Source organism: Nipponia nippon, unplaced genomic scaffold (assembly GCF_047370975.1).
Source record: "Nipponia nippon isolate SJK-2023a ecotype South Korea unplaced genomic scaffold, ASM4737097v1 scaffold_14, whole genome shotgun sequence".
In the NCBI taxonomy this organism is placed as follows: Eukaryota; Metazoa; Chordata; class Aves; order Pelecaniformes; family Threskiornithidae; genus Nipponia; species Nipponia nippon.
The window spans coordinates 10,297,656-10,317,556 of NW_028262330.1; the positions used below are offsets into that span (position 1 = coordinate 10,297,656).

The window sequence follows — 19,901 nt, forward strand, 5'->3', positions numbered from 1 at the left end:
CTTTCACAAGTTCAGTAGAGTTTTAATCAACCCAGCAATATGCTCGCAGCCCCTCTGGTCACCTATAGGAGAACTTCAGCGGGAGGACGGGGGCGGTGCTTCAGCAGCTTAAGGTTAAAGTAGTTTCCTTGCCCTTTCAAGCGAGCGCAGCCGACTGGATCGTAAGCAGCTTACCGCTGCAGAGAGGGAGGACTGAGATCATCCTTGGAGAACGGGTTCGGATGCTTCCCTGCGCACGCGCTTCTCCGGGGAGAGGGCAGGTCCCAGTTGCTCGTTCTACCGCTTCGGCTGTTGAAAGGTAAGAAGCTCAGAACAGCAGCGGTGGTGAATGGTGCGGTAAACGCTGCTGAACCAGAACTGGTTTGCACTGGAAACTGGATTTGTTTTGGTATAAATACCGGCGGACGCGTCCCAGGCAGTAACTTGTGCGCTGCCTGGCCTCTCCTTACGTGATTCAGCTGCCAGCGCTAGTTCCTCAGTTACCTATTTATTCCCCCAGCCTCCGGCAGCAGGAACTTGGGCTGTGCTCATCAGTGAATACAGCAAAATTAGTCACTTTTATTTAAAAGAAATAACATATTACAAATAAGTGTGCAAAACAATTTCTGTGATTAAATACACATAAAAGCAACATGCAACCTTGACATCAAAATCCGCATAGCAGTTAGTCCTTAGTATGTTACGTGACACTAAAAGAAACTCGGAGAGTTTGCAGCGAAACGATCTCGGAGTGAAGTGGCATGTCGGATTTGAAGCATCTGTGAAATTAAGTTTCGGAGGAGCAAGGCTTCCCTCCCCAGGTGTTTAGTGCTACGCACGGAGAGCTTGTGTCTATTTCAGTTTCTGGTTTAGTATCTTGTGCCGTGATCAGCAGTAAATATTAATTGCCATCTAACAGTGTTGGGAAAGAGTTTACAAGTCAGTCGGTTTAGTCTAACCTAACTGTCCCTAGGCCGACAGTATGCAGTATCCAACATCTCAAATAAAAAAACCAAACCCCAAAGTTTGCAAGTTTAAAGCCCCTGCAGAGAGTATGCTTCGTGCCACCTGGTTCCTTCACTGCGCTGGACGTGTAAGTGGCCTGTCCAGTCGCCCAGCTGAAGCACAGCGGTTTGGGAAGCGGTCAGTACAGCTGTCACACCAGTACCGAGGGTGGGTTTTGAACCTGGCATGGCTGTTCTGGTACAGGAGGAGTCACCTCTACAAAACCAGGAGCTCCGTGTGCCCGAGGGCCCTGGGGGCTTGCTCCGTGCGCCGAGAGGGAGAGCGCTGGGCCAGCCAGCGCCTAACGTGCCTCCGCTGCTCTGTACGGTTTGGCACCTGACGGCGCTGGGGGCCCAGCCCGCGTGGGTAGGGGAGCAGCAGCCTGTGGCCGCACGGCTGCCACCACCCAGCCCCGTACACCCGGTCAGAGGACAAGCGTGGTTCAAGCCACAGTTGCCTGTGGCTACGCGCTTGTCGCCTCTTCTCCTCCGTTACTCTCAGATGTGCTCGGGGCGGGGGGAAGGTGGCGCTCCTGCTCCTCGCCACGCTGCTGGAGTTCTGTCTGAGCACGATCCACAGCGTTCCCCCCGCTCCCAGCCCTTCGGTGGAAGTAAAGCAGTGCCTAAAATCTGCTGTTTTCGCACCCCTTTTGCTAAGGCTAGCTGTACGTTTGTACAGCCCCCTGCGGCGCGCTCAGCGTGGCAGGCACTCGTGTTCAATCTAAAGTCATTTCACAGTTTAAGAGAAACCCAATAGGCACAAGCTTGTTGAAAGCCACCATCTTGAAAACTTGAGTTGATGACAGTAACCCAAAGAGATTTTAATGATGAATACTTGCAGAAATGAGAATAAACATATGTAGTCCACTACTTCAGCGCTTGTTCTGATCGTGTTGGGCCAGGCTTCTCAGTGAGGTCTGCTAAACTTCTTGATCAGTATTGGACATTCGTATACTGTCCTTCCAAAGGCGGGGAACAGCCAGGGCGGTACTTTGACCCACGCGCTCCCTCACCTCAGTCAAAGCTTGTCGTCCGTCATTTCTAGAAACTGAGCATAGACATCCCTTGAGCATTCCCCTTTTTGGTTGAATAAGAACTTGTAGTAGCTGCCATCCGCACATATTGCTGAAACGAAAACAAACGCGTTAAGTTCAGCTGTTCCAGAGGTACCGCTCCCTTCCTTCAGCTACAGCTTAACCTTGTGCGGCGTCAGTCAGCCCAGCACTGTGCCCGCCCTGGGCGCTCCTTGGTCTTACACCCTTGCAGCGCTGAGCAGCGGGAGCCCCTGCTCTCAGCTGGCGGGGACACGCAGCCCTGTCTCCCCTCAGCGTTCCCCCCAGCCCAAGCCAGCGTGGTTCAAAACCTGGTTCTCCAGGCAGAACCTGGGGAAGCTCCAGGACTTACCTATGACAGCGTTTGGCTCTGTTCCAAAGGCACAAATGCACGGAGAGCCTGAGGGAACCTGAAATTTGGAAAAACTCCATTTGGAACTGAAGTATTTGGGGAGAAAGCTGGCAGAGGCCAAACTGAAAGAGAGGAAAAAAAAGCATAACAACTTAGTAAGGCGTTGACTGGAGCTGACTGGGAACCGCTGGCGCGTTTGAACAAGTGGCAGGGTTCGCACTAGCTGCTATTTTTGATTGGCTTTTTATTTTCTTTACAAGTATCGGGTAGTATGTACGATTCCCCTTCTAGGGAAGGGGGACCCTACAACTCCCTTCAGGCTTTCTGTTCTTAAATGACTGCAAAAACTGCCAAAAGCATCGATTTTTAGCAGAGACTGCTTCATGCGACGTGTCCACAAAGTCTGCTTGTGCCAAGAGAAAGCCACTGAAAGACCACCCTAACCTGCTGCTGGAATGCCGCAGCTCCGCAAAGGACAGCGGGAACTTGGCGGTTGCTGTACAGTCCCAAACCTGCAGCTTCACTCGAGCACAGCAGGTTAATCTTGCCCCTCCGGTCGCGTAGGTATGCGCTGCTGCTGGACCGAACCGCTGCTCTGAACTCCAGTAAAAGGTCAAGGCCCCCCCAGCCCCTCCTAAAGGCTTCAGAAGGGCTCAAACCCTACCTTGACTGCTTGTTTCTTTTAGGGTCTTCTGCAGCAAAAATGTGTACTGTGCCGTGGTCGCTGGACACGCAGATTAGGGAAGCATCCTGATTGAAGTTAATACTGTAAGGAATAGAGACAGTTGCAGTATTTCTACTGGAGCACAGCCACAGCTTCTGTGTACACACAGCTCTGCTTCTGCAGTTGCCTAGAGCAGCTGCCGGCCTGGCAGGCGAGGCATTAACAGCTCCTCTCCTGGAGGAGCTGGGGCTCCTCCAGTTCAGCGCTAGGAGGAACAGCCCCGTCAGGGGTGGAACTGTATCGGAGCAGCCACGCAGCAGGCTGCCCTGAGGGGGCACGATCTCTGCCGCTTCTGCTGGAAGAAACAGCACGAGCTCTGCTCCGAGGAGTAGGCAGGTCGTGGATAAAGCGTGCAACGCTCCTACCCCAGAGTGGCGCTAAGCGGAAGGAGGGAAGTTCCCCTGCTCCTGGGAGAGAGCTTCCAGCAGTGGATTAGGGCCAGACTCTGCCTTGGGCTCTGGCCTGCAGGGCAGCGCTGTGTTGTAATAAACCTGTGCTCGGCCCAGTCTCTCTGGGCAGTGTTACGCTGCATCACTGCTTTCCCCGTATGTCAGCATGAGGCTGCAGCATCCCCCCAGCTACCGTTTATTCTGCGCAGAGAAGTGGGCCTAGCGACAGATACGCTCTTGTCCCAGCCCCTGGAGCCTGTGCTGGGCTTCACACAGCTGCCAGCTGCTGCTCCCTCCTCACCAGCACCGAGCAGAGGGAGCAGCAGAGGCCTGGTGCGGCCCTGGGACCTCTGGCTGCCGGGAGAGCTCTGCCTTCTGCCTGTGGCAGCGTAACTCTGCTTTGCTTTGTGAAGATGACTCGGGTGCCGTTTACCAGGCTGCCTCGGCACAACGCGACCCGCAAGAAGACAAAGCAGAAGCAGCTAAACATACCAGTATATATTGGCTGCCTGTGATCCTCTTCGTAGCTCCTGGATTAAATTCCCTGATGAAGTATCAAATATTCTTATGAGGGTCCCCTTGAAAAGGAATCAAGCATTATACTAGGGAAGACAGAAGAGACTTTACATCTGTGACTGCATCCTGAAGGCCTCCGACCAGCACGCCCCTACATACACCATCGGGTTTTTCATCTCCGTACATCTGAGAGAACCTCTCAATGCTAATTTTGGGGGAGAATATTGATTTGCCCCCACCCCATCACCCCAGCGTTACAGTGCTTTGGCGTACAATCTTGCTACTCAGCTAAGTAAGCGTCATCCACGTTACGTTCCAAAGCGCTAGCACAGCCCTGGCATCGGTTTGCAAACATTAGAGTAGACTTGTGTACAGCCGCCTGTGCCCAGGTTCCGTGAGTCACATCTTTCTTGCTCCCCATAGCCAGTACTCTGTTTGCTACTGTGCAATTTTTTTCCGCTTAAGTATAACGAGCCCGTGGCTGGTCTTGCCTTACAATTAGTTCAGTTGAAGTAATCTAGAAGAATTAGTTATCTCTGGCGCGCTCGTTATCTGTGTTGATACAAATGCGAGAGACCCCAGAAACGAGTCAGGTTACAGACAATGCTGCAGTAGAAAACCGCACTTCATTTCCAGCAAACTAAGCTGGACACCAGCGACGTCAAACAAGTCGGTGTACCCCCGATAACGCGATCATCAGTTCAGCAGTACTTCCATCTGCGAGAGCGGGGTGTACGTTGCTGCCTACAACTCGTGTTACACACCTGGTTAACAAATGCACCTCTCCAGTCGTGCACCAGTAAAGAACAGAGCCCAGCAGAGAAAGATGCAGGTAAATGGCAGCTTAGTTTTGATTTAAGACACGAGCTTGAGATGTTTGCTTACAGGATGCTCAGTACGGCCGTTTGCCCATACTCCTATGTCAGTTCGAAAATGCTCTTTGAACTTTTTATCTATCTACGCAAAAAAAGGCATGTCTTATGCAGCAGATTATTATTCTATTTAGCAATGGAGTTGGCAGTTTTAAGAGCTTTGATTAGAAGACGTACAGTAATTAAGCTTAGATAAGAGAGACTGTGGCTGCATTTTCTTTTTTTAAGCTTTTTGAGCTATGAGCTGTGCAGTAGAAGCTATTCTAAACAGAGACTCGTTGGATTAATTTAGCTTGTCCTTGAGAAACTCATTTCAGCGGAGTGGAAGACGGTAGCGAGCGCCCAGCGTGCCTCAGGTAGATGGGTACATCTGCCTCGCACTCCTTCGGGCCCAGTCATCCCCGGGAGAAGGAGCTCGCTCGCAGACTTGGGGAAGTTCCCGTGGCGCGGGCAGGTCTGTGACTTGCTTTGCATTCTTTCCCAGCCCAGCCCAAAGGGATCTGCACTGTGCAGTAGCTGCAGGTTTTGTCAGCACATTGCGTTCTTCAGCCCGACGTAACACAGGGCCGCGCACCATCTGGTAAATATTCCAGGAATCGTTATAATTTACACCCTGCGTGAAAACATCTGCAGCGTGTGTATGAGAAGAACGGAGGCAGTGCATCTCCGTCCCAGTCTGTAGCAGGAGTGAAGCCAGAGCGGAACCAAGTCCTCCGGTACAACAGGCCGATTTGCAGCTATTTCTTTAGCCAGTGGTTTTAAAGTAAATTTAAGCAGAAACTAATAAAGGTGAAAGAACGCAAATAAGCTTCCCCCTCCCCTTTGTTTTTAAAATTAATGTTATTTATTGAAGAGCACATGAAATGTGAACTGCTTGGGCCAGATCTCGCTCAAACGTCACTGGAGAGTCACTGCTACAGTCAGCTAAAACATAAACGCTACCTTGGGCGCTGCACTTGGCTTGCTGTTTGGACAGCCTAAAGGGCAGGAACAATAGAGACTGAGAACACGTATTTCAGCGACAGATATTCTAGTTAGTTATTTCTGTGTCTTTCCTATGAAAGGATGTGGGTTTCTATTTTAGGAGGAGTTACTACACTGGACTGCACAGTAAATCAGAGGTAGGAGGGCATTATTCTTACTTTTTCTGATGCTGTTGCAATTCTTGTTCCCTGCAGGTTTAAAGCTATGCAGCTCAAGACTCCTTCGTGAGCCGGTATGTCGACAGGAGGCTTTTCCGTATTGGCGAGATCCACGATCTGCACGTGGCCAGTATGTGTCCCAGGAAATGCAAGAAGAGAATTATTACTATTTGGACAAAGGACACAGAGACCTAAAAGACATAAAAAAAAAAAAAGAATAACTGTGTAGTTCCCATTATCTGATAAAGTTTTCAAACATAAGTTGCTAAAATATCGGTAATTTCAGAATAAACAAACATACATGTAGTAAATCAGAATTTCATTTTAATGGCTATTCGGTATCCCAAAACATGATCCATCCACAAGTGCAGAGCACAGAGAAGTAGGGGAGTAGCATAATTTTAACTTGCTCTCATCACTTTATTTCAAAGTAATCTAGTGGCGGTTAATCCAAAATCTGGATGTTTTCGGAGATCAGCTCCATCAGTCTGTTACAGCAAAGCTATTTAAAAAAAAAAATACAGAAGTCTCCTTAGCAGCTCGAAAAGGGTCAGTTTATACTAGGTGATGTTTTCGTTTCTCCTCCGTCAGTAAAACTGATTGTTATGAATTCATGTTTGAACTTGGTTCTTACAGTACCTGCACTTTTTTTTCTTCGTAACTTTTTTGCAGACCATTTAAGGCAAATCACATCTCTCCCAGGTGTTCGCCGATACCAAGTACCTTCCTGCAAACTCTGCCCACAGCCGGCAGAGCAATGAGCGGCTGTCACGAGGGACAACAGACTCCTACTGCATCTTCCACCGTACGCCCCACAGCCCCGTCAGCATGCCGGGCTGCGTTTGGGCTGCGCTGCCCCGAGCGCAGCCAGCCATTCCACGTTTGCTTCTAGCAGGCTTGAAAACCTCCGAGGATGGGAACCCCCAGCCTAAGGAACCTCCTGGTGGAGAAAACATCGTCCTGACGTCCAAGCTGATCCTCCCAAGGTAACACGCGTGGCCAACACCCCTCGTTCTACTGCCCGGCACTGCCAAGAAGAGCTTGGCTCCATCGTTTCTCTAACTGTCCTTCAGGCGGCTGTAAGCCCCCAGCTGCAGGTGGCCCTCACGGTCTCCTTTCTGCACGAGTAAAGGAGCCCCGCTCCTCAGCCTCCCCGGGCAGGCCTGGTGCTTTGGGACCCCCACCGCCCCGCAGCAGGGCAGCGCTGTGCCCGGGGCGGGTATTCACACAGCTGCCGTTAGGCCCCTCCAGCTGCAGACCCGCACGTACACAGCTGCCGGGGGAGCGCGCTTAGCTCCTCCCTCTCAAGGCTCTCCTTCCAGACAGGGCCTCCCTTTTTCAATAAAACCTACGGCAACAAAACCGCTTCCTTAGGCCAAACCCAAGCCCTCTCCCTCCCACGCCCACCTGGAGCCTAGAGCTGGCATCACCGCTCCAGCGAGCGCTTAGCCTGCGGCTCTAATACTCGCCGTGGTCCAGGACACCTTCTGCTCGTTTCAACAAAAGACAAAGCCCTACCTTGCTATTATTTAGGAAGAGCAATATCAGTTTGCGAATTAGGCTCTTTTTGACACTGTAGAGAACAGTTTGCTAGAGCTCTACTAGAAAAGAGGAATGATGCACTTTAATAGTTTGTGTTTATAATTAAACTTTCAGCACAAAATACATCAAGTTTACAGGTTCTTTACAGAAGAAAGCATATAACTCTTATAGAAATCGGATCTATAACCTAACAGGAGTACAGGAAAAAGCTTTTCTGCACCAAGTATTAATAAATTTTAATAACCATTTTATAAACACAAAAGCATCTCCAAAGGGCATGACCGCAGTGCCGTAAGCAAACTGATGACTTACTAATGAAACTGATTCAGGCAGCTAAAGACAAATAGCACGTCAAGAACAGACTAAACTCGCCTCCATTCCCCAGCCCACGCATGCAACTCACCTTTAGGGTTGTAGCAGGTTTCAAAGACGTGCAACTGGTGGGGATTGTGTGTGAATGTGAAAACTTTAATCATCGAGTCCAAGACTACCACAATTCTGAAACAGACAAGAAGGTCCTGTGACTTGGGGTGGGTACAGCGGGGACACAGACAGTAATTCAGACCTGCAAAGGCTTTCCACTGATGCAATAGCTATATTCTTCCCCCGCCCCAACAGACTTGCAGCCTTGCAAAAAAACATGCAACCACGAGCCTGCAAAGCACTTTTATCCAAAGCTGTGACAGCAGAACCCCTCTGCCCGCAGGAACGCAGACTCCAGCTGCTAAGAGATGCTCTTACTCTAGAGCCCTGCTTGAATTCCCTTCACGCTCCTCCACACCTCGAAGAGGTCGGCAGTAGCCGCAGGAGAACATTTCCCACATTAGGGGGCCAGAAAGGCTCACAGCCTTTTCACCAAGGTTTCCGATACCAGTATGCTGGAGCTGTGATCTGGTAACGCCTAATGCCTGCCCCTAAAAGCCTGTTTTACCTTTCGTTGCTGGTGGTCTTTATCCAGGTGCTCAAGCAGGATCTTTTTCCTTCTACAAACAGCTGGAAATGAATAAGACCAGCGCACAAAGCCAAGCCGCACATTTGGAATGCATTTTTTGTACCTACCTGTCTCTTCGCAGCTTAACTGCTTTGACTTCTGTAGAAAACTCTATCTCAATGACAGTCTTCTTCTTCAGGTCATCCCAGATCATTACTGGAACAGTGCAGAGATTGCATTAGGTCAAGGCAAATCTGAAGATCCGCATCGTCTCCGTTATAACAACCTCTAGTTTCCGAGAGGACTAATCAAGGGGAGCACCCAACGGCTACGCAGTGACAGACTGGCACCCTGCTCACCAGGAGGCATTGAGCTACTACAGCTCAACCCACTCTTTCACGCGACGATGCGTGCAGGTAGGAGCTGCTAAACTCTCGCCACAAAAGCTGACAATAAAAATACATTTTTCTAAAGACAATCAGCTTTTTTTGTTTTGCTCTGAGGGTTATCAAAGAAATAAGGCAGCAGACAAAAAAGGAACATATTTTCCTACCGAGCTTGCCAACCAGGGGCCTTTTCCCCCTCAGGCTGCTGAGCTGTAGGGTCTCTTTGCAGAGTTAACTGTGAGAAGTAGAGACTTTGTCACCGGGGCTGAGCCCGGTCATCGCCTGTTAACACTGCAACAGCAGCGATGCAACTTATTTCACCGCGTTTACTTAAACCTGCTGCCACATCCCCTCCACCCAGCCCTGGGAATACCAGACCCCCAGCTCAAGGCCTTTGGTTTGGGAGTTCTTTGGGCGGTTTCACACAGACAGCAAGGCAGACATTTACAAGCTCTGTTCCTCGAGACTCACCTTTGTTAGGTGGGTACTTCGGCTTTTTTCCTCCACCTACTAGTGCTAAATAGTTGCAGCGAAACAACATTTCAACATGGCCAACGCCACCTTCTAGAAATTCTGAAAGACAAATGTATTTTATTTAAAAGTGTCAAAACCTGTTAAAATGCCATCTAGTTTTTACCACTGTTACAAGAAAAGTTCACGTTATCCAGCACTTCTCTCGGGCACCTGAGAAGAACAGTATCTTCCTACCCTGGCCGACCTTAAAAACCAGAGAATCCTCTAAGAGTGGGGGTGACAGACAAGAAATCCTGAAATCCTAAAAGGGTGGGTGGTTTTTTGTGTGTTTTTTTTTTTTATTATTTGATTTTTTTTTGTGCTTGTTTAAGATTAGGATTCTCAGCAGTTGCTTTATTTTTCATAGCAATGAAGATCACCACTGTTGTTGTCACACAGTTGGGATATGCCTCATTTTCATATGTAGAAAAAACAGAGCAAGGTTTTAAAGCTATATTAAAACGTGCTGCATGAAAGGAGATCAAGCAATATCATCCTGGCAGCTTGATCGTTCCTATTACACAGTGGATTTGTAAGTATGTTTAGAAAGACTGTCCAGTTAGCTCAAATTCATCCCCCCCCAGGCCCACACTCGAGTCTGGTGTTGCTCTGTTATGCTAATGCCGTGCATTTAGAGAAACACCAATGGTCTTCCTTAGTCAGGAACCTTTTTCTGTGCAAGGGGATTTGTCTTTATAGGCTTGGTGGATTTGAGGAAAGGCGGCAAAATGCACATGGACGTAACTGAACCAGACTCTCTAGTGCTGTTCTCTGGAGCGTACCCGTAGCTGCTAGAATAGGTAAGAAGTACGGTCCAGCTCAGCGAGCCTCTGCTCAATGGTGCAGGACACACAGCGAGAGCAAGACACGTCGGCTGGTGCAGCCAGCTTCTCAGTTACAGGGCAAGGAGAAGGTTTTTTTCTTTTCAAGAATCTCAACTGCAGAGGAAGGAGAGTACGATGCCATGCTTATGGTGCAAGTGGAGGAACAAAATATCAACCAGGGGACTTCATAATAAAAGAATTTTTCAATTTGATGACATTTGAGTGGGGGTGTGGCTTTGTTTACATAGCTTAGAGGGATGCTCGGCATTCCTCTGGGGAGAGGGAACTGAACTGTCAGGAGGAGAGCCCAGAACTGTGGCCTTCGGGGTAGATGAGCAGAGTTAAAAACAAACTTTTCCTTTAAAAGGCTGTCCAGTAACTCTGCACCCTGGCAGGCTGCAGCAGGAAAGGTGGACGAAACCAGTAAGCCATTTCAAAGCTAGAGGAAAAGTTGAAGTTTCCCAAGAACTCAAGAAAGACCTGCTGTCAGAAATAGGGATGGGAGAAAACTGCAAAAATGTCTGAGGAGCTGGGAGGAAGCACTACAATGGAAAGAGGCAGACATATGCAAGAAGGATAGGACAAGGGAGATTTATTAGACGTTAAGAAGCACTGCAGTACATCGGAATGAGGAATTTCTGTTGGGACTTGACCGTACAACGCTGAAGGTAGATGCCTGGAAAGATACTCTTACTGCAGCAGTAAAGCCTTGGATTTCATGCAAGTCCTTGTGGTTTCTTCAACAACGCTTTTGCCTGCCGAGTTTCCTTCCTGAACAAGTGTATTTGGACACCACCTCCGTCTGCACCAGAGCCTCCTCTTAACTCCATTAAAGCATTTAAAGCATGACAGCACATTTTGTTATGAAGAGGTATTATCACCGTGACAAAAAGTCTTAAAATACTTACGAAAGATAACCCGAGATAATTTAAGAACGTGCAATGTGTTCTGAATCTATGCTAGAACAGACGCTTCAATCCTTATCTTTACAGTTCTGACAGGTGATGCTTGGTTGGGGAACTCCATGGAACTCCGGGATATGAGAGCGCCAAGCCAGGGTGTAACAGTTAAGACTTGGTTTCATACCAGGTTACAGAAATCAGACAGACAGCTCCATCTGGGACTATCTCAGGTAGGTTTAAACAAGCATGAAAGATGGACGAGATTTCTCTGTGTACCTATGCAGCCGGACAGTGTGACCTCTCAGAATCCACAAGGGAAAGGCAAGCTGGCTCCTAAGAAACGTTTCACCATGGGAGTCCTGGGAGGATGTCCAGAGCTACTGGCAGGGAGAGTTTTGACAAGGAACTCCACAGGACTTCAACCTGAATTCTGCTCCTTGTAGGACGCTGTCACGGATAGTGCCAAGAGATGTTTAGTATTTAGTATTAAGAACAGAAAACAGTTCGTCGGCTTTGGCCACATGAACAGTGACTGAAATCTCTTACAGCACTAGAAAGTGAAAGCATGCCTGGTTTCATAGGAATTGCTATTTTAAATCCATTTTTCCTCTTATTAAATCCTGTCTGTCACCACAGGCTGGAACTGCTGGAAAACCTGTTTAGCATGGCAGCTTTCTTCCTCTATTTAGGGTCAGAATCACATAGCTAGGTTTCATTTTCCTTTATTTTGACTCAGTTATGTTTGCTGTCTGATACAAAGCCCCACTACCTGTTAATATAGCTCACCTAGCAATTTCTGTTAAGACATGATACCAGGTTTACTGCCTTAAGATCCTCCCAAATTTTTTAAGCATACAGAGAATATAAAATTTAGAGTATTAGAGGTCTGGGCTCACAGTGCTCTTGCAAGCCATACTCTAAGCAAGTACGAGAAATGTTACGTTCAGATCTCCAGTAAGAAGACAGCAGTTTTAGTGCTGTACTAGATCACCCAGATGAGCGCACAAGAACCAAACAACTTCTCTTGATGGCACACAATAACGCTGCAGTGAGAAACTCTTCTCCCACTTGTGAATAGCCAGGCAACTTATTTCCCATTGAGGACTACAAACATGAGCAACAGCTAATGCAATTCAGCCTCTGCAAGAAGGTGAGACACATTCATCAGCAGCCAGCTTTATGCAAATTAATAGCATATAAACACCTGACCAGGTAGTGGCATAAGAGAGAGTCCCTTTGGGACCAGCATGGACTTCCTCGCTTGAGGCTTTATTCAAAGCCTTCCAGTGATGGCACTGTGAAACCTAAGCAAGAATCTTACAGAAATCAAAAAATGAGGAGGCTGAGCTTCCAACACAGAACTAGCATGATACAATAAGTGAGCATTTTACCTTGTTTCTCTTTTTCTTTGAGTGGATCTGCATTATAAACTCGGAATCCATTTTCCATTCCACATGCAAAGCATCCTGTAGTAAAAAGCACATATATATACACATATATAGTAATTGCGAGATACACTCAAGAACTAAGCAAGAGCCAGAGGGTTAAGAGAGCGTTACTGGATAACCGCATTGTTAAATTCAAGCTGAAGACCACTTGCAGGCTTTGTTAGTGTTTGCAAGTGAAAACCATTTAGAGGAGTTGTCCTCTATGCTGGCCTCCATTGAAAGTGGAAAGCTCTCACTATTCTTTTTAGACAGGTAAGAAAACAATGGAAGGAAAGGAGAGCAATTCCCAACCCATCTGTATCCTATGCCATGCACTACAGAGGGAAGGAAACCTGCATTTCGACTTGTATGGTCCCCACCATCGTTATGAAGCAAAACCCTCCTTTCTTATTAGACCCAAATTTACACCGTGATTACGACTATATGAAGTATGATCCATTGCTCATCCTTCCACAGAAGAGAGCTTCTCAAACATAGTTTTTAAGAATGCTCTAATGAGAGCCTACTGAGTCGGATGCCAATAATTACATGCCAATAGCTTAAGTCTAAACTAGGGAATGATTAGAAGCCAAATTAAAATACTCTGGAAAATTATTTTAGTTACATTTACATATAGAATTATGCATGTGCCTTTTTAGTGGAATCCATCGAACTACCAGTATCCTGTCCTCCTGTTTTACTCGCTAATGGGTGAACGCAGTTACTAATATAAAGAAATGCCAGTGTGAAGTCAGAAGCCGTTACCGTTGCTAGAGGCAGACTGACAGAAGATTAGTTGCTACACAATTTATATGCACTATTATCAAAAATCCAGTTAAGATCTTCAAGGTACTGCAACAGTGATATTCAAATTAGTCTGGTTTTATTCTTATGCACTGCAATGACTGCAACGATTTAAACCCCCCAAGTAAAAAAGGAGCTATGTCTAAATGCACCCCTTCCCCAAACTCAATACCCCAAAATCACAGGGTGGGTGGGGGAAGGAAGCCTTCACTCTTAACATAAGGTCTCCAAACCATTTGCTCGTAGCCAGGTGAGCCATGGTTTCCTGCACACAAGACTGGACTGGTTTGCTGCGGAGCGATGGCTCAGAAGCTGGCAAAAGGGCGCTAAAGGTTCACAAACAGCCAGCAATGGTCCTCACAGCACAGACAACTAACTGGCTTGGTGGTTTGCATACTATCATCAGCTTAACAGATGCTCAAATAAAAAAATTGCATATGCTCACTGAAGAGCAAGTGAGCAACATTCAGTACGTGCCTTCCACCGTTCCTATCTTGGTTAAGATGTCAGAAGAAATAATACAATTGGTGACATTTTTTTTGTTACAACACGGAACAAAAATCAATGTTCTCGCATAACAATACAAAAACATATAATAAACTTGATCTTGACAACAGCATGAGTTTAAAAACTCCACAATTTGGGAAAAATCATGCAGCCAATTGGAGATTCCTTTTTAATACTTCAAGAGTTTCATTCCAAGTAGGGCCACTTTAAAAAACAACCACCCAAACACAAAAACCCCCAACCAACCCAAACGCAAGAGCAGCAAAAAAAGGCATCACACACATCCTCTGCTTTACAGACCGGCATCGTCTGAGGTGTGTGGGTGTGTGTTTGGCAGGATCATTAGGGTTCCTATTCACTGAACTCACACATACAACGGAAAAATTACTACAAGATCCATCTCTGCACCCTTCAATATAGAAAGGAAACAAATTAACCCTCTAATTTTACATATAGTCACTAACAGCAGAGTCACAAACCCGATATATGGGACTGTTCTAACAATACCACAGTTAGTTAGCTAAACAGTGAAGAAAACAAAATACTCAAAAAACCTACTCCCCCAACCCAAAAGACAGGCACAACTTCATCCTGCCCAAGATTTTTTTAATAAATTAAGTGCAAAAAGTTCTTGTTTACATATGTAAACACACAGAGAGTGGTAACAAGAATATCATAATCATAGAAAGATTAGTAAACATATCGAAATAGATGCTTTTAAATTAACTACATTAATTTACCTCCTCCCTTCTCAGCGCATCATTCTTTAGTTCTCTCCGTCAGTTGAATACGTAAGAGTGCGCTGCGTTGAAATCACAGCACTAATGAACTGCTGCCTCTTGCAGCTTACTTTACTGGGATAACCAGACAGCAAATGACAACGGAAACGCTTCTCTCTACATAAACCACCACTGTACAGGATGAGAACTAATCTTTTTCTGGTAGCTGTAATGTGTATCCATATAATTATTTTTCCAGTGAGAGTTTTATAGCTCAATATTGTATTTCCAGGAGAGGTGAAGGAGAGGGACGCTGAAACTGTTCTATACTGAAGAGCACTGTAAAGTTTTACTTGTGTCAATACCAGCAGCTTATAACAAACCCAAACGGAGCATTCCTAATGCACTAAAATGCAGACAGTACGTTTCCTGTAGCACCGCTACAGCTTTTCTGCAGGGCTAACCTCATGACCAAGACATGGGCTGCTTCTAGTGTCTCCAGTTAAAAACGTAGATACTGCCAAGACAATACACCAACACCGAGGGAACGTCAGTAATGGGGATATTCCCCACACAGTCGGTCATTACTGACAGAGATACAAAGTTCTCAGTCATGGCAACCCCCGAGACAAACAAGAAAAAAACAAACAAACAAACCCAAAGATACAGGAAGATTACTGCTACTCATTCAATTCCAGGTTACAGGAACAGGCTTTGGAGCCCAGTGTTTCCCATCTGACTGATCCCAGTGTTTACCAGTGGGATCACAAATTTGACAGTTCAGCTACAGCTTGGAAGCTCTTACGTACGAGAGAGCTGGGGAGGGGCTGCCAGAAGAGGGAATTGCTGCAATAATAGGTATGCTTCCCTCCACGGGAAGCTCCCAGCTCACTTTAAGAAGGGACAGACATGCTGTCAAAGAGCCACTGACAGAAAACAACTCAGATACTTAAAAAAAAAAAAAATTACAGAATTATTACCCTAACCCCGCAGCTGTGCTTTTTCCTACAGTAAAAGTACTATTTACCAACAGTCCCAGTGAGGCCACAGTGAGTTTTGTTTGGTTTTCTAAAACCAAAGAAAAAGGAAGGGTTGAATTAATGACTATCCTAGCAGATGCCACAGGCTGAAGGGGACATGCTGACATAAGGAAATCTGCAGGCTTTAGGGCCTAAGATCCAGAAACCGCACCAGTGGAGTCTAGGGAAGGGACTATGGCAGGCACAGTTCCTAGCACGTTAGTTTTCCTTGCCACAGCAAATTTGGTCTAAAGCCATAAGAGAGAGCACAGAATCCTACTAACATTTATGGGGTCCTAGAGCTAAGCATTTCAGTCCACTGGATGAGATCGAATGAATACGCCAAGTGTTTCAACACCAAAACAAGTCCACGCCTCAGTTTTCAAACTAGCTTTAGACTACAACAGTGACAAAAGAAACTTGTCAGCAATTTTCACCTGTACTTTCTGGTGTGGTAATTTATTATGATGTTTTGTCCATTCATTTCTGTAAAGCACTTTAATGTCCTTCTGAAAGCATGAGAAAAGTGCCTGAAATCAGGAGTATGCCAGCTTGAAATTAGGAACCTAAAGTCCAAGTATTCTGTTTGAAAACAACAGAGAACACCTTGCAATATGGGCCTTTATTTTTGGGGGTTACACTGTTTCTTTATTTTTTAATTTAGAAACAAAAAGTGGCAAAGGCACCCAATATAAAAATAGAGTATCACTCAAACCAGAATAAGGGAAGCACACTTCAGAAAAGCCCCAGATGCTCGCTTTACCACTTGTCAGTCATGGAAGTTAAGACTTGGAGAGACTTATTAGATCATTCCTCCCATCTTCCCACTGTTATGGGATTGGCTAGTCTTAAATTACTAAGAAATTAGGTTATTGTGACAATATATGCAGACACCCACACTACTAAGCTTCAGCACTCAAGTGACTCACATTTCTATTTTTGGTAGAAGCAACAAGGAAGAAGGGAGCTTTTCCTCTTATCTACTCTTCTTTGAGTAGCCAAAGAATTGGCTTTTCTTTAACGCTTTAAAAAGGCCCTAAAAGTTACCGTGCTACTCACAGTCGCCATTCCTAAGCAGGAAGAGCTCCAGGAGCCCGCAAATGAAAGCCAAACATGATTTCTGTTCAAGTTTTTTGTTATCATTCAGTTGGCTGGCCAGGCTAGGCAGGCTGGGACTTGAACGCTGTTAGGAATATGCTTCTCAGCTTACAGATTCCCAAGACAAATTCCTTAAAATACTTTGGATATGACATTATTCAAAACAGTGTTTATGGTTTATTTACTGCTACAGAATTTAAGGAAGCCTTTGCAACAAAGAACAAGTTTTGCATGCTAAAATGATGCATTTTGCCGTAAAAGAGAAACTTAGCTTCTTATACTGTTCTCTTTATAACCCAGCCCCGTCAGAGGCCAAGGATCAAATATTACCGCTTCACCACAGACCCCTGCAGATTTGAAATGAAGCTCATCCTCGCAAATCTCTTTTTTCCATCTCTGTTGCAAATGCAAGATGAAGACAAGTGCACACAGAGTTGCTGAAAACCAGACTATTTTACTGTTTTCAAGTCAACAGGACAGCATGAAGAGAGCTACCAAGAAGCTCACGTCATTGACAGCTTGATAGAGCACTGACAAAACGTCATCAGAGATGCTAGACTAGAACCAACAGAGTAATTTGTGTTTACACACGGCTTCAGCAGCATCAGCAACAGATATATGAACTACAGCCTACAATGACAGAAGTTGCAAGACTGTCTTAGGCAAGAGCGTTATTTGTTAAGACAAAAGGATGTTACAAAATGATGACCTTCTATTCCCCATTCCACAAAAATGACACTTGCTCATAAGACTGGTGCTATTTTTATATTGCAAAAGCAAGATGAGGCATATGCACCCCCTTTCTAGAAAAGGCCTCCCCCTTTCTAGCAAAGAAAAAAAATAAACCAACCATATAGTTCTGAAGCTTTTCAGTGGTCCACGTATCTGTACCTGTCTGCCAATATGATTAGCAGTTTTAACCACCATTTTTAAAACACAAGTCAGGCAAAAAAAAAAAAAAAAAAAGAGAAGTTACAGCACTAATTTTGAATGCAAAGCACTTACACGGCAAAAGTGACATTTTGTGAGCTACCTTTTCAGTAACACAGTTTCAAAAATACATCCCTTTAAGCACAGGATTTAAGGCAGGCTTACAGCACGACAGGAGGGAGGGTAGCCAATTTTAAGGAGCTCAGCTCGCAGCAAGCACCCAGCCACCACGCGAGAGGCAGATGTGCTGGACGATGCACACTGAACACGCCGGGTCTCCCTCCTCTCCCCCCGCCACCCAACCAACTCTCCCAAGCGGCTGGCGGCAGACACCGCCACGCCAGAGCTACGACAAGAGCAGACCGGTTAAATCACACCTCTGCAGACACGGCCTTCCCCGCTTCTCAAAGCAGGGGCTGTGTCTGCCACAGCAGCTGCAACGACCAGACGCCGGCCGTCCCGTCAGCCGCAGCGGGGGCGAAGGGGAGGCTCACAGCGCGGGGAGCGGGCCCTGCCCGCCGCCTCCCCAGGGACGGGACGGCAGGGACGGGACGGCAGGGACGGGCAGCCGCCCTCCTGGCGGCGCCGGGTCCCGGTCGCTCAGCGTTGCCGGGGGCCGCGGCAGGCCCAGGGCCAGCGCCGCGCTCCCCTCACCGGCGCCGGGCGGTTACCTCCGCCGGGCTCCCAGCCGCCAACCGCCCCCCCTCTGCCGGCACAAACCGGCTCCCCAGGGCCGGGCCCGGGGCGGAGGCTCCTCTCTCCCGGGCCGGGCCGGCCCCAGGCACCGCGCCGGGCGGGGCCCGCTCCCCTCACGGCGCCGCGCCGCGCCCCACAGCCCCCCCGGCCCGGCCCGGCCCGGCCCCGCCACCTCACCGTGGTCCTGGTTGAAGCCAGCGTAGAGCAGCCCATTGCCGTGCGGGTTGGCCGGGAGCAGGTTCATGGCTCCTGCCCCTTCGCGTCCGCCCGCCCTCCTTTAAACCATGGCGGCGCCCGCCCGCCCGCCTCAGCCCCGCCGCGGGAGCCCGCCCGAGCCGCGCCGAGCCGAGCCCAGCCGAGCCGAGCCGAGCCGCGGCGGACAGGCCGGCAGCTGCTTCCGACCCTGTCAGGCGGCGCCGCCGAGCGCAGACGCCATCCACCCGCCAGGGGGAGGAGCGCCGAGCAATCGAGCGGCGCCGCGCCAGGCCCCTGCGGGCGGCCGGGGACGGGCGGCGGGAGCGGCCCGGGCCCCCGCGGGGGGATGCGGCGCTGGGCGGGAGAGGGAGGATCCGCTCCCGCTAGATGCGTCTGTGAGGAAGAGGGGCTTTCTCAGGGCGCTGCTTCGGGCGGAGATGCCCCGAGGGTCGCGCAGGCGCAGGGCCCCGCTGCGGGGAGGGGCCGGGGCCGCGGCCTGCCCCTCACGGCTGGGGCCGGGGGGCCGCTCTCGGGGGCCCCGGAGGAGCAGGGGGCTGTGGCTCTACCCGCCGCCCCTGCGTGGGCCTGGCCGGCCGGTGGGGACCCTCCCTCTTCCTCGCAGGGGAGCCCCCGCCTCACGGGGCCGTGCCGGGGGATCGCCCCGGGCTGCTCCGAGGCCGAAGCGGGGCCCCTGGCCGCGGGGCGGGGGACGCGTGAGCGGCCGCCTGGGGCGGGTGCGGCCCGGGCCCCGCTCCGAGGACCGTGTAGCAGAAAGCTCTCACGTCAAGGGCATGCCGAGTATCAAACCAGTACGAACAGAAGAAATACAGTTCGAATATGCTGAAACGGGATCCCCGAACTTGACCCCCCCAAAAAAAACCAAAACCCAAACCCAAAAACCCACCACCACCAAAACCCCTTGAAAACTTGGAAGCTTTGAAGATCCAAAGCCCTGAGTGACCTGAGCAGAGCTCGACAGTGAATTTACTTTAAGCAAGACGATGGGCCCCCTGAGGCCCCTTCCACCCGGAATTATTTCACGACTCTATGATGAGCCAAAAGCCCACGCTTGGTGTGCGCTCACACACCTGCCAGCTATTCCCTGTCCTTCGTGCACGTTCACTGTTTTGTACTTGCTCTGTGCCTCCCACCTCAATGCCTTGATGTTGTATTTCAGATTTATGACGTACTCTTCTCTAGCTCAGACTTGCTCTTTGGAAATTACTACAGCTTTTCAGCGTACAATGGCTCATTACGGTCCTGGAGCTACCTGCAGTGACCAGTTGGTACATCAGTCTTTGAGTACTCATATAAATAAAAAATAAAATAATCACATTGCATCTTTACAAGATTTTGTTTCCTCAGGTAGTCAAGAGGC

At 48.4% G+C, this 19,901-nt stretch overlaps 1 protein-coding gene and 2 long non-coding RNA genes across 6 annotated transcripts; 1 reads left to right on the forward strand and 2 right to left on the reverse strand.

Moving 5' to 3' along the window:
• Nucleotides 1–538: 538 nt before the first annotated feature.
• On the reverse strand, nt 539–18,754 carry WDR45B (WD repeat domain 45B). 3 transcript variants are annotated; one of them, XM_087751268.1, is made up of 10 exons: nt 18,506–18,754; nt 12,520–12,594; nt 9,361–9,462; nt 8,632–8,719; nt 7,976–8,070; nt 6,031–6,221; nt 3,993–4,078; nt 3,052–3,153; nt 2,388–2,445; nt 539–2,108 (listed from the first exon to the last, which is right to left on the reverse strand). In XM_087751268.1, exons 1-9 carry the CDS (start codon nt 18,570–18,572, stop codon nt 2,388–2,390), a joined length of 864 nt encoding a protein of 287 aa, XP_087607394.1. In that variant the 5' UTR covers nt 18,573–18,754; the 3' UTR covers nt 539–2,108. The 3 variants fall into 3 exon arrangements, with proteins under 3 accessions (XP_087607394.1, XP_087607392.1, XP_087607393.1); XM_087751266.1 differs by having other exon boundaries at nt 2,388–2,509; nt 18,506–18,751; XM_087751267.1 differs by lacking the exon at nt 12,520–12,594 and having other exon boundaries at nt 2,388–2,509; nt 18,506–18,752.
• LOC148056467 (uncharacterized) lies at nt 4,085–9,344 on the forward strand. 2 transcript variants are annotated; one of them, XR_015703359.1, is made up of 4 exons: nt 4,085–4,848; nt 6,067–6,160; nt 6,703–7,016; nt 8,703–9,344. It is a non-coding gene; the product is annotated as an uncharacterized LOC148056467 (long non-coding RNA). The 2 variants fall into 2 exon arrangements; XR_015703358.1 differs by lacking the exon at nt 4,085–4,848 and having other exon boundaries at nt 6,023–6,160.
• LOC148056468 (uncharacterized) lies at nt 6,335–6,740 on the reverse strand. The gene is made up of 2 exons (XR_015703360.1): nt 6,670–6,740; nt 6,335–6,532 (listed from the first exon to the last, which is right to left on the reverse strand). It is a non-coding gene; the product is annotated as an uncharacterized LOC148056468 (long non-coding RNA).
• Nucleotides 18,755–19,901: the final 1,147 nt, after the last annotated feature.